Source organism: Molothrus ater, chromosome 1 (assembly GCF_012460135.2).
Source record: "Molothrus ater isolate BHLD 08-10-18 breed brown headed cowbird chromosome 1, BPBGC_Mater_1.1, whole genome shotgun sequence".
NCBI lineage: Eukaryota > Metazoa > Chordata > Aves > Passeriformes > Icteridae > Molothrus > Molothrus ater.
In genome coordinates this window covers 110,189,771-110,204,164 of record NC_050478.2, presented here as the reverse complement: position 1 = coordinate 110,204,164, position 14,394 = coordinate 110,189,771, and the positions used below count along the sequence as shown (strand labels likewise).

At 42.1% G+C, this 14,394-nt stretch overlaps 1 protein-coding gene across 1 annotated transcript in view; it reads right to left on the bottom strand.

Annotated features, from left to right (window-relative positions):
* ASXL3 (ASXL transcriptional regulator 3) overlaps positions 1–14,029 on the bottom strand; it is a 126,969-nt gene extending 112,940 nt beyond the window's left edge. The window contains exon 1 of the mRNA XM_036404805.1: positions 13,750–14,029. Coding sequence (XP_036260698.1) covers positions 13,750–13,803 — 54 coding nt within the window. The 5' untranslated portion in view covers positions 13,804–14,029. The remainder of the gene's footprint in view (positions 1–13,749) is intronic.
* Between the last annotated feature and the right edge of the window lie 365 nt (positions 14,030–14,394).

Sequence of the window (14,394 nt, the reverse complement as noted above, 5' to 3'; positions counted from 1 at the left end):
CCTTCTTGCAGGTGGGCATCACACTGGCCAGTTCTCCAGTTCTCTGGGTCCCCCCTGGTTGACCAGGACTGGTGACAAATGCTGGAGAGTAGCCTGGCTCTTCCACCAGCTCCCTCAGTACCCTGGTGTGGATCCCATCTGGCCCCACAGAGTGTCTGGTGAGTGTCAGCTGGCACAGCAGGGCACTGCTGCTCCCTCCTGGAGCACAGCAGGGCTCTGTTCTGCTCCCTCCTGGATCCCAGCAGGGTTCTGTTCTGTCTGCTCCCTCCTGGAGCACAGCAGGGTTCTGTTCTGTCTGCTCCCTCCTGGATCCCAGCAGGGCTCTGTTCTGCTCCCTCCTGGATCCCAGCAGGGTTCTGTTCTGTCTGCTCCCTCCTGGAGCACAGCAGGGTTCTGTTCTGCTCCCTCCTGGATCCCAGCAGGACACTGCTGCTCCCTCCTGGATCCCAGCAGGGTTCTGTTCTGCTCCCTCCTGGAGCACAGCATGGCTCTGTTCTGCTCCCTCCTGGATCCCAGCAGGGCTCTGTTCTGCTCCCTCCTGGATCCCAGCAGGGTTCTGTTCTGCTCCCTCCTGGAGCACAGCAGGGTTCTGTTCTGCTCCCTCCTGGATCCCAGCAGGGTTCTGTTCTGCTCCCTCCTGGATCACAGCAGGGCTCTGGCTGCTCCCTGTCCCTCCCTACCAGCTCAGGCCGCCTGCCTGGAGGGTGTTGGGCCTTTCTGCTGAAGACTGAGCCAAAGAAGGCATCGAGTACCTCAGTGTTTTCCTCATCTTTGGTTACAATGTTCCCCTTTGCACCCAAAAAAGGATGGAGATTTTCCTTGGCCCTCTTTTTGTTGTTAATGTATTTATAAAAACACTTTGGATTGGTGAAAGCTCAGCTTGAACTCCATGTTGTCACCACTGTGAAAGATAATACAGTTTTCCCTCTACAAGACCTGATGACATCCTTGTATTCTTCTTGAGTTGTCTGCCCCTATTTCCCAAGTTTATAAACTCTTTTTTTCCTCTCCAAGTCCAGTCAAAGCTCCCTGTTCAGCCAGGCCAGTCTTCTTCCCTGATGGTTCATTCTTCAGCACCTAGGGATAGGAATCTTATAGGCACAGGAGCAGGCTTTCTTAAAAGTATGTCCAGCCCTCCTGGACCCCTCTGTTTTTAAGGGCTGTTTCCCAAGATGATCTCTGATGATCCCAAGACAATCTCTGAACCACTGTCCTGGACAGGCTTAAGTCTACCCTCTAGAACTCCAAGATAGCTTTGGTGAACCCCTTCCTTACTTCACTGAGAACTCCATCATATGGTGGTCACTGTACCCAAGATGGCCTCAGACCTAGAGTCTCCAGTGGGAGAATCCAGGAAAATCTCTCCAATGGGAGAATCTAGATCTTTTTTTATTGTTGTTGCTCTAGTAATAATATGGGCAAGATAATTTCAAACCGATTCTGAAAACTCTAAGAGGAGATCTTAGTACCAAATGAATGAGAAAATATTTCAGATGACAAATTGCATTTCTTTTTCATTTATTTCAAGGGCATTATTTATTATTTCAACAACACTCCTTTAGCGAAGATAGACCACAGTACAACTTGTTCTAAAAATAAACTGAATGTAACATCATGTAAACAGAGTGTTTTATTTCCAAGACAAAGGCTCTGCATTTTATAAAGGAGAAAAGACAGACTAATTTTTTGGTTTTTAATCTTGGTATTTTATTGAAATCCTCTTAAAGTCTGAGAAAAATTCAAATTTTAAAGATCAAAGTTTAGGGACTTTAGCTGATGATACAATTAAGTGAAATGGTAGAAAAATTAATAAATAAACAAATAATATGTGATTTTATCACTGAATTGAGAAGCTGGGGCTTTTTCCTTATTCTTTTTGTCAGTCAGATTTTTTTACTTCTTTCACTATCCTTGCTATTCTACTTCTCATTGGTAGAAGAACACCTCCATTTTCTCCATTGCTCCCCAATGCAGTACTGTAATTTACCTCCCCAGGATTACCTCAGTATCACCCAGGCACACACTCTTTTCACCACATGACATGCCAACAGACATAAACCCAGTTTCATTCTCTCCTACGAATCCCAGAAAATGTATGCAAGTGCTAAAAGTAATAAGCTCCATAACTATTATTATGTATGGATAGAGCATTTAAAACCTCTTTTTTCTTTTTTCAGAACATTAATTCTCAGAATTCCCAGATCCCCTCCCTCTTCCTTCACACATATATCTTTCTATAAAATTAAATTCAACATTTAACAACACTTGAACTCACACATGAAGCTTCTTACCATAACAGCTCCAACAATGCAGATAACAGCGAACAGGTGCACTGTTTTTTTTAATTTTCTTAAAGCTTTTATTCTCTTTGCAGCTCTTTCAGAACCTTTCTTTTCCCCAACCACCATGCATATATACCAGCCTCACTTATCCAAGTTGCCACTTTTGTAGATCTGGCTCAAAATGAAGACAGGAGCATTATTTCACTCTATTTAACATTACTTTAAATAGCTTGAAACATTTTCCTACAGCTCAGACACTAATAAAATGAACTAGCACAAGAAAATTACAGTATGAATCTGAGTCTGTTCTCATCAAGGACAGCTAAAATTGACTAACAATGACAGAGATATTATTTTCATGTTATTTTTTTATCTAATGGAAGTGTTACAGATTCTGAGAATTGTAGAATTATAGAATGGTTTGGGTTGGCAGGGATTTTAGAGATCATCTGGTTTCAATGTCCCTTCCTTGGGCATGGACACCTTTGACTAGATGAAATTGGTCAAAGCCCCATCCAACCTGGCATTGAACACCTCTAGGGACTGGGCATTCACAACTTCTCCAGGCAACCTGTTCTTTTATGATTAGAAAGGTTTGATAATGTGTCAAACAGTCTATTTCCAAGCAAGTAGCTAACCCTGTGAATTGCTGGAGACAGAAATGTTCTATTATGCAAAATAATAATTATTTAATTAAATATTAATCTACAAAAAAACCCCAAGCAAACAAACCAACAAAAAAAAAACCTAAACAAAAACCCAAAAAAACAAGTCCATGAAGAAAAAAATTATTTTTATTACTATTTCATTTATTTTTACCAAGGTATCTTAGATTGGTTTTTGGTTTGTTCATTTTATTAAACAGATTAAAAATCAGTCAGACAACGCTTTTCTGATCTAACTCTCAAATATTATGTATGGATATACATAATATTTTTGATTAACTGTTTTGACTCCATTACTCCAATTTTTTTATAGCTTTCATCTTTTTTTGATTTTTTCACTGTGTAGTTCACAGGCCACCTGAAAGACTACCTCTCTGGAGTCCATGAAACACAATAGCTAAAATTGCTGCTCAGACACTGACTTTATTCTCAAAGCCTTATTATTGTTACTTTCTTACATCATATCCTACATCCTTCAGTCAGTCACGCAACTGTTTGTTCACACTTCTCCCATACTCCCTTTCACAGGAAAACTCTGGCCCAGACAGCAATGGGAGAGCTCTGAAGCCTCCTCCTCAAGCTCCAATGCTGCTGGGACGGGAGGCTACATTAACAACCCACAATGGTTGCAGTGAGCATCCAACATTTACTGCCACGGGCTGATCAGCAGCGCCGGTACTGAGAAGCTCCGAGGGAGGCACTCAGTGAATGCAACAATCGTCACCGACACATGTATCAAAGGCATGCAGTAACTTGCACAGACAGACTGATAAAAATCTGCAAGTCTACCTCGTGAAGCCACAGCCCTCTACTTCTGAAGTGCTTCTACAAATCCAAGCCAGAGCATGTTTTAACATCACAACCATTTAGTGGGGCTCATTGTCATTGGAACTGTGTTATTACAAAGAGCAAAGATGATTCTTCCTCATAAGACAACTGCAGCATTCAAGATGGCTCCAAGCAGTAATTCCATTTCTTTTCAGTGTTTGCTCCTTGGGAGCCAATCCCATGCTCCAAAAAGCACAGATTTCAGTAACAGACTTTTTCTAAAGACGAGGGACATCAGTCCAAGACAGTCATAGGGTTGGTTATCCCTGACATTGCACTCAGATGGGTAGCTCTCATTCCAAAAGCAACAGGGGAAGTTGGCACTGTTGATCCCTGAACATCCCTGAACACTGTTGATCCGTGAACATTCCTGATCTGGAGGAACAGGATTTTAGCATGAAAAATCTGACTGCAAGATGAAACTGGGAGCAGCATCCATTTCTTGCCATTGATATTGGCTACACAAAGGATGCTGAGGCTCATTATGGGCAGATCAAATGTCCCAGGCATGTAACTTCATTTCTGTGATTCTCCCTGTCAGTTTCACAGGCCTGTGACCCAATACCTGAAAATCAAGGGACCACACCAAAACATTTAATCCTTATTCTTCCCTCCCACCAAATACTTCCTCCTGGGATATCTAGCAAAAATTACTTTAGCTGTTGCCCAGGAGGGCACCTTCAGGAAGGTACATACCTATGGAGCCATGGGTCATCCTGAAACCAGCAGCAAAAAGGCATTAACATCTCTTTAATAGTCCATTATTTGAAGATTTCTTCTACAGTGAATTCTGAGCTTTTTCCATACCTAGATGACAAGCCTCGCTATATTATTCTCCATTTTAATTTTTAAAACAGAAGACATGTAGTTACAAAATGTCTCAAAAATCTTCGTTATGAATGAAACAAATTATGGAATAGATTAGAATGCATTAAGCACTACTGCTGTATGTAAAAACCTGCTGCAGCATCGCTGCATCAAACTCTCAAAAAAATAAATCAAGAGACTAAGCCCAAATTGCCTCAAAAACCAGAAAATATGAATGAGAACCATTAACTGGATAAAGAATTCTCAATCTGTACTAGAAAATTGATGTTCTCTGTCTAGTCACTGTCAGAAAAAACACAATGCATCTAAATTCTAAATCATGCTCATTGGACAACTTTTCCTAATAATTTTATTTTCTTAGTTCTCCCATTTTTTAAAGCAGAATGTAAATTTTCACTAAAAGTGCAGATTCTGGCAAAGCCAGACAAGTCATAGTTCCTATCAGTAACAAAAGTTAGTAATTTTATTGATTTCACAAAACCAAAACTAACTTGGGTTGTATGACTTCTTTTCAAGTGTGAACAGACAAGGTGACCTTGAGGCCCTTTCCAACTCCACCTTCTATCAAAGTAATGCTTTAATTAAGATGCTTTTCTCAACTGAAACACCAAGTTCCAAAGAGGTTCTCATTGGTCCTACCAGTCTGGAATTTCTAAATTACAGAAATTCCAAATGAGATTAAAAGAAGCTAGTATGATCAGAGAATGTAATGGTTTTGAGATAGCTGCCAGAATCTTGGTCCAGAAGAACGACAGCAGGCTATGGAAAATAAGGGTCTATTTTTTCCTCTTACCCTTGCTAGGTAATATTGGCAGGCAGGCATAGTGACATGGGATGTCACATGCTTCACTGATACAGCAGTGCCAGCAGGTGATGGATAACTGGGAATTTTGAGGCATAAAAAGAATTAACATTTATCTAAAATTAGATATCAATAGACATTCAGTTTCAATTTATGGAACAGAAAAAGAAATAATCAAACCAGATGGTATCACTTAATGAAAAATAGTTAAGTACTTTGGCAACACAATGATAGTGGTAAAGCCTCATCTTATATAAAAAAGAAGGTTCAAGTCACCAAAGTAGGAACAAATCATGTGGGACATGAACTTGACTGTAATATACTAGACTCTAGACAGGCATCTCACCAAATATGTGAACCACTACACAGTTAGGCAGGTTTTCCAGGCTGCTAAGAGTCAGCTAATGGAATCAAACTTTGACCTTCAAATGCTTGATATATACTTCGGGTAAGGCTCTTTTCCTTCCCTAGGTGTTAAGTTACATGGGAAGTTAACTAGGATATAAAAAATTATAAACCCTGATTGATTAGTTAAATTCCTAATTCTGTCTGTCTATAGGATCTAAGCAAAATCACAAAAAAGAAAGAAAATAGCCTTGAATTCTCCAAAGCAAATAACCTAGTAGCTCAGGATCTTGTCTCTCAAGGAACACTTCTGAAGTTGTAGAGGTGTAGGAAATGTTGTTATCTGTAAGTCAGGCTATGTTCTATAGGATGCAACTGTCACCCACAGGATAATGATTTCTAGAGCTGACCCACTGCAAGCAGTGAGGAGATTCTCATCACAAGCTTGTCTAGACCAATCTATGCATATAGGAGGACAAGTTTCAAAACATAGCATGTAATATGTGCCTTCTAAACAAATTACTTTCTGGTGATCAAAAAGCATTAACAATAATCTAGGGTGTGACCTGGAATATCTTCTACACAGAACTACAGCCCAAATAGCCTAATGAGTCTGATGACTCTAGAGCAACAGACTGAACTGTGGCTGCTGATCCTGGCAAATGCTGTCAGACAGAAACAAAACTTGATGCTACACTACAAAGCAAATCTTAGACACCTGAGGTACAAGAGGCCACGTCAGTCATAAGCTGCAATGCAAAAGCTGGATGCCATATGTTAAAAAACTCAAGTAAAAGGTCCTCCAATATTGAGTAAAGTCACATGCCAGGGTCCACAGATTTTGTCTTTCTGAACTCAAGAAGTTATAGAGAGCTGAACTCTTAAGTCAAAGAATGAAAATATCAGAACACAGATGCTCCTGTTCCAATGTCACAAACACCAGAGCTTGCTTGAACAAAAGTTAATGGAGCTCCTCTGGACCCCTTCAACACTAAGTGCCACCCCTCAACACAATCAGTGCACTGACATCAAAAAAGCTCCAGCATGTACTGCCAGATGGTTTATCTGTCTCCTGACACTCATTTGATGTCTGTGCTAGAGCCATATCACCATTCAGAAAGTTGTAGGTCAGCCTTTCAAACCAAGATTAGCAGCAAGTAATCAGTAGGCACCTCTCTCTACCATTTTACATTCCCATCAAGTACATCTCCTCCCAAGACAGTAACTCCAGCAACAGAAAACTATCTGGCAGGACCTCTCAGAAAGAGAGCAGCCTCAGAGGGCCAGTATGTCAACAATTTGGGATTCTGTGGGGATGTTAATTGTCATTCAAAGTTGGTAAGTGATTAAATGAACCACTTATGACCAATCTGTTGTGCTTGAGCAGCACAAGGATTTGCTACCTAAACTCATAGGATGAGCAAATGCCATGTACCAAGATGTACTGCTTATTGCTCTGCCTTTGCATTAGAAGCTGACCCAGAGTGAAGGCTAAGATACTTGGTTTCGTCAGTCTGCAAGTTCCTCAGAAGGAGGATTTGCTCAGTTTCATCTGGAACCCATGGACCAATAATGAAATTTCCACTAATCACATCTTTTCCCAGGTTTTGACAGCACAAAAGGAGGCCTCTATTTAGTTACTGCTATTTACAGGGAATACCAAGACCATCATCATCACACCCAGCAAAACAGAAAACACAATGAAGCTTATAACATTAAAAAAACCAAAAAAACCCATCAAAAAAAAAAACTACAAAAGAAAAGTTTTTACTCCTAAGTCAAGAGGTCAAGTTTAGCACATGATTCTCCACATAACTGTAATTTGCTGATCACAGTATAAAGAGCAAAAGAAGCTACAGCAGGAAGCACGGTAAGTTTAGTTTGGCTTTCCAGCTTAAGAACAGCATGCTACCTGGTCCAGACTAAGATGCTGTAATGGCATGCTTTGGATACAGGGACTTGGTGAACTGGGCTAGCAAGTCCAAACTTACCTAGCTGCAAAGGGTGGTAGGGTCTTGAGTGTGGTTGCTGGAAACTACTTCACTGTGGTTGCACATGCAACTGACCAAATCTACTCTTGGAAGAAGAAAAACTAGAACAGTTATTTCAACAGAAAATCCAGTATGAGAGGAAAATATTGGCTCTTCTATAAAGGTAAGCCAGAAGACACTGGAAATATTTACTGTAACAGGGAACATTAAATTATACCTTAAGGCACTGAGAACACCTTCACACTATTGAGGAATGCTCATATTTAGGCTCCTGTTAGGGTCTTCTCCTATGATATCCTGCTTTGACAGAAATAATGTGACATTACTGAAAACAGGTCCCATTCCTAGGTAAGGTTCTTGCCTACCTAAAGGTCTGCAATGCCAAGAGTTAAAGGGCTGTCTCAAGATAAAACGTTAAAATCTCATTTCTCTCAATCTACCCTAGAAAAATGCAAAAGGTGAGCTGAAATAGATGACATTGTTTGTAGATTTTATTTATTTATTTTAAATCAAAAAATACTAAGCCCACACTTATTAATGGTATTTCACACTAACAAAATAAAATATTGACACCAAAACCACAAAAGGTAGGAAAAAAAATAAGTGCAGGTTCAACCTTGTCTAACAACTGCAAAAATTACTTTGAATAAAACAAACAGGAGGAAACCCTAGAGCAAACCAAACTAAAATACAGCTCTTCAAAGCAGCATTGATTGTGGATCAAAGGGAAAGGCCATCAAAACTTCCCAAGCCACAATGTTTCTGCATGTCTGAAAAAGAATTAACTCAGAACAAATATGGAAATAATAGCAGGTCTCTGTTAAGCCAACAACAAAGAAATCCTTAATACCGTAAAACAAAGTTATATCAAATTTTCCTTTTTAAAGACACATGAAGCTCCTTTAGCACAATGCTTTTAAATGTTATTTATAGTAAGAAAATCAAAGACTTAACATAAAAGTCAAAGGGATTATCATCAATGGTCTAGCTATGCAGAAGTTACTCTTCTAGTTTTCTGTTTCATTTGTGGTCTTCAAATACGAAGATGCGATACAAAAATACTTCCATACCGCAACACGATCTGTTTCCACTACATTATCTCAGCATAGCAGATGAAGTAACAATCAGCTTTTGGACAGCCAGCCACATTAAACAGTAGCATGCAAGTGAGCAATTTCAATGGCTGGTTTTCATGTTTTTTTCCAGCATCAGTTTCCCTAATTAATTAGCATATTTTTCTTACAGTTTACAAGAGGAAACAAACAGCTCTTAGTTAAGAGCTGGATCCTGTCAGGAGACCACTGCAAGAAACACATGAATTAAGATATGAGTATTACTCACCCAATATGCACATGTCACCTGAACCACAAGGACTCTCCATAGAACTGGAAAGCACTTAAGTCCTCAGTAACACAAGAAAACATTTCTTTCAGAACAAAATTCAGAGAAGAAAAAGCAAAAATACTAGAGAAGTGATCCAGCACACAAATAACCAAACAAGGACTACTGTTCTCATTCTTGGGATTTTCTTCTGCTTTATTCTCAGCTTGTGGCAGAGACTTAATTCAACTACATTTCAAAATACCACTTACAGGAAAGGGCAATAATAAGAGCAAGCTATTAATAAAAAAGTGTTTTTAAAATGTTACCATAAACTATCACCCTTCATAGGCAGATGGTCTGTGCTTCTGAGCTCTGCATTCCCAAAATGACCAGTCTCCACTCACTCTGTTCAGGCCTTTGGTTCAAAGTCCTACAAATAACAATGGATCATGTCTGGAAGTCAAATGATAAAAGTTGAATCATTGCAGCCTACTTAAAATTGTCATCAGTTTTTATGTGGCAGAATATCCTTGGGCATGTTTTGTTCTCAGTATTGTTCATTTCAATAGTTTTTATGCAGAATTTTATGACATTAAATTTTTAAGAGGCAGAATTCACTACTTCAGGACTTCCAGCAATAGCTTGAGAGTCCTTGTGAAGCTAAACAGAAGATTTTTCATCTGAATGGAATCACTACAAATTGCTTTAACTACTCAAGTGTTTAACCTTTCTATACAATTTTAATGAGTTCCATGTATGATCAGAAAACAACAATACGGCTACATCAAATGAGGATCAACTAAAAGACAAAGGAAAAACAGGATGTTTCTCCTCCTTCCTTGAAAGGTTTTCTTTTGTTCTTGTTCTTTTAAGTGTTCTATCTTAGTCTATCAGACACAAAAAGCAGAAAACTGGCATGGAGATAATGCCCAGGTCATACATAAGCACTGCTGTAGTCTGCACTGCTGCAAAGTACAAAGTGAGTTGACATATCGGGTCTACATCAAAGACATGCCCTTTGGCAGGTTGTAAAGACAAGTTGCAATTTTGTCCATAAAAATGTGTGTTCTACAAAATGGGCTCTGTAACATGAACTGTTAGTGGTATGCCACCATTCCATTGATCCTGCACATGCGTTCATTTCTCAGGAATGCTTGTAAGCTGGGCTATGCCTTGCCCTAAGATAAGCAGACTTGCATGAAGAAAAAAAGCAGTGTGTCACAGACAGAAAGATTCTACTCTCTGCAGGAGACTTCTTCCATAAAATGCAAGTTCTGATAGAGGGCATGCCAGTGGCTCCTGCTTTATTGCCTGTATCACATACATGGTATTTACAGTAAGAGATTAATAGAATGAGAGACCTTTCCTGCTTATGTTTTAAAAATTAAGAGAACAGCTTGAAAAAACACTGCATTGCAGGAGGTTTCCAAAAACTCCTTAATCAAATACTGAAAATGAGTAAATACAACATTGACAGTCTGGAGCCTCAGTGCTTACACATTACAATGTGTTTTAAGACAGTCATGTAATATATTTTTCCGAAGTACTTCTGCTTTTTTTATTGTGAATATGGGAAACAGAGAGCTGTGAAACAACTCCAGGCTCAAGTCCAGTTCCTGTGTTCCTTTTTATCCATAGCTATTATACGGTACATTACGAGTTTCAATATAGATTGAATACAGAGACACGACCATATCAATTTCTGTCATAATTACTGTGAGAGAAGCAGTAACAGAGAATGAATGAGGCAGAAGTGTAGCCACAGAAGGAAGATGATTTTATGACTGTGAAACAGAACTACTACAGAGACGCTGTTGGTATCATAACTACCTCTCCCACAGATTTCCTGAACAGCTTTGAGTAAGGTACTTAATCTTTCCATGTCTCAACTCTGCATGGGTAAAGCAGAGGTCAAAATACTTAACCTCATAGGCATGTTGTAAGTATAGAAACATTTGCATTTGGGAAGCTACTGGGTGCTGCTAATAATAGCTGTGTATGTACAATTGAAACATAAAATGAGAATCTGCTTCAGCACTGTTTGAAAGGTGTACAAAAAATTAAGTACGGCACCTCACAACAAACAAAGAAAGCATAACTAAAATTCTGCAGCTCTACTGAGTGAACTTATAATAGTTGGGAAACTGGCATGAAAGTACATCATTGAAAGTGCACATTGTAATACATGGACATGAAAAACAGACTGATAAAGCAATGCCAGCAATGTTATCTGTATAATTTCGTACTTTTTAGCACTTCACTTTGAAAGCCTAATATTGTTGCAATGTAAGAGCTTTTATAGAAAATCTACAATGTATATATCCATACACTGCCCTATACATTAATTCACCCTCTTTTTCCTAAAAATAATTCAGCAGTACACAATTTTACAACATATTGATCTAGGTAAGTCATGAGTCGTTTTTTGTGAGTAGGTATCAATCACTTCATTGTTTACTTGTCTGTGAAAAGAAATTGATTTAATCAAGCCATGCAGTAATACATTATTGATGTATCCCAAGAAAACAAAGTCATAATGAACCATCAGGGTCCTGACATAAAGCACTGTAAGAAGCAGCAATTTCAGCTTCAGTCTTTCCTAGTGATTTGCAAACATATGTGACTGTATACAAGTAGCAAAGACTAATGCAAGACTGTAGTTGGTCTGAGCAGCAGCACATGTCATTCACATAACAGACTTGGGACAAGCTCTGCAGAACTTGGCAACCCCAGGAGGCTGGACAAACCACACTGTGGACCTTGTGTATCTCAACCACTTTCATACAGCAGTGTATCATCTTACATGCTACTTGATTTTAGCAAATCATTACTCTTCTAGGGGGAAATGTGAAGCAATAGGACATCATGAAAAAAAAGACTCTTAGCCCTTCTTCACAGCAGTGGCTCAGCCTTTGTTCTCCAGAGGCTTTAAACTTTTCCATGTATTAGACCACATGGGAACAGCAATTTTACTCGATACACAATAAATTCCTTTATGCACATTTGTCAAACAAAATACGGCTTACAATGGTAACTGTAGCAGCAGCTTGAAAGACTAAAGTTAGGATAGCAATTTGATGATGTATTTTATAGACTTTTGAATGTGTGTTCGTCAGCTTAGAGCACGGAGAAACAAGTACCAGAGCAACATCTGCTGCCAAAACTACTTTGGCAAAGGTGAGTATTTTACTGCAGTGAAACTTCTGTTACAATCACGAAAAATAAGCGAGTACAGTAGCGACACCATATCAGAGCATCTTCACTAATGCTGCATTATTACAAAATGTTGGGGGACATATAATGAGCCACATCAGAATTTAGCACTGTCCAAGCCCACGAGAGTACCTCGATACAGCTTACAGAGACATCTATAGGTAGTGTCTGTCTAATACCTTATAATTATTTATGTAGGAGAGGCTGAACTTCCTATCTAGGAATTCATATAACGAGGTGAAAACATTTTTACAAGGAAAGTGCTTCACAAATACACTAAACAAATAATAGGAATAAGACAGCATTACCGTCTACCAGAAACAGATGCAAGACTAGTAATGGCATGTTACTTAAACAATTCAATCTGTATCAGAGATGAATAAAAGATAAAGTTCGTGTGGATACAAAAAAGCAGCGTAGCCAGCAGCCTATCTTTCCAGCTTTGTCATCTTTCTACGCACTCGGCTGGAGCTGAACCAGACTCAACTTTGCAGAAGACACGCATACGGACGTGTACAACCATACGTGCTGTACTGTGTGTAACTATTTGTTGTAAAATTCCTCGAATAGAGAGAACCCAGACGTACTCCGAAACGGGAAAACAACATAAACGATGTACTACTCTGTTACACTTAGCGAACAGTAATACAGAATCATGAGAACAGATACAGTAGGGTAAGGGAGACAGTTTCTTAATGAAGTGGGGAATGGACCGAGTCTCCAGAGGCACGGAGCCTTTCCAGAAGCGGGTTACATTGCCCTGGACATTGCCCAGCTCCGTGGTGGAAGTACAGAGGGTGAAGCGAAATCCCAGGTCAGAGATGACTCTAACGCCCCTCACCCCTGTCCTGTCCCCACTAAAGGGATGGAAAGGCAAATCCCGGCTATTTCACTTTTCTCTAAATTAAAAGGAGGAATTTCCTCGGGATATCTGATGCAAGAACTTTGCAGAGATATAGACACGGTCCCTGGGTATTTACACACACACACACACACATATATGCAGAAAGAAGAAAAGAATAGAGGTATTTCCTCACGCACGCACCGCAGAAAGGACGTAAGTATTTCTCTCCTCCAGGCAGGCAGGGACGGGCGGCAGAGCCGCGGGCTGCCCGGACCGCCAGCCCGGCTGAGCCGAGCACCCGCACCCGCACCGCTCCCGCACGGGCACTCCCGCGTTCCTGCCCGCTCCCTCGCACGCACGCCCCGGCTCTCTCTGCTCGTTCCGGAGTCCCTCGCACACTCCGTGCCCCGGACTCGCTCACACGCTCTCTCTCTGTCTCTCCCCCTCCCGTCCCGCCTCACAGTGGCCCCGACCGCCGGCAACAAAGCGGCGGGCGGGCAGCGCGCCGGGCTGGCGGCGGCGGGACGCGCTCGCCCCGTACACACACACAGACACACAGACAGACACAGACAGACACAGACACACACGCACACACACACAATGCTGCCGCTGCCACCGCGGCACCTACCAGGCGGGCAGCCTCGGCCCAGGTGCGGTCCTTCTTCTTCCTCTTGTCTTTCATGTTTGCATCTCATTGAGGTGGTTCGGGGGGGGGAGCGGGGGGACGGCGGACCGGGACTGGGGGGGGGGCCCGGAGGGGTTCCGCACGGACAATGATACGGTGACACCGAGCTCTGGAGCCCCCGGGGCGGGAGGGGCGGGGGCGGAGGAGGAGGAGAAGGAGGAGGAGGGTGGGGGCAGAGGCTCCCCGCGGCGGCGGCACAGCTGTGACAGCTTGAGGGATGCTCCGCCGCGCTCACAACAATGCGCTGTGACGTCACGCGGGGGAACCGCGCCCGCGCCCAACATCCCCACGGCGGCGGCGGCGGCGGCAGCGGCGGCAGCGGCGCCCCCCGCCCCAGAGCGCGCCCGCCCCCCAAGCCTCGCGAGAGCGCGGCCGCGGGCCGGGGGCGGCGGCGAGGGGAGCAGGATGGCGGGCCGGCCGGCGCCGCCGCACTACAACTCCCGTGGTGCTCCGCGGCGGCTCCCCGGGGACGCGGCGCTGGGGGCGCTGCCGGGGCGGGGGTGGCGGGCGGAGGTGGCGGCGAGGGCGGCCCCCTCTGCCCCTTCTCCTCCCTCTCCGCCCTGTGCCCGCTTCGCGCCGCGCCGCGTT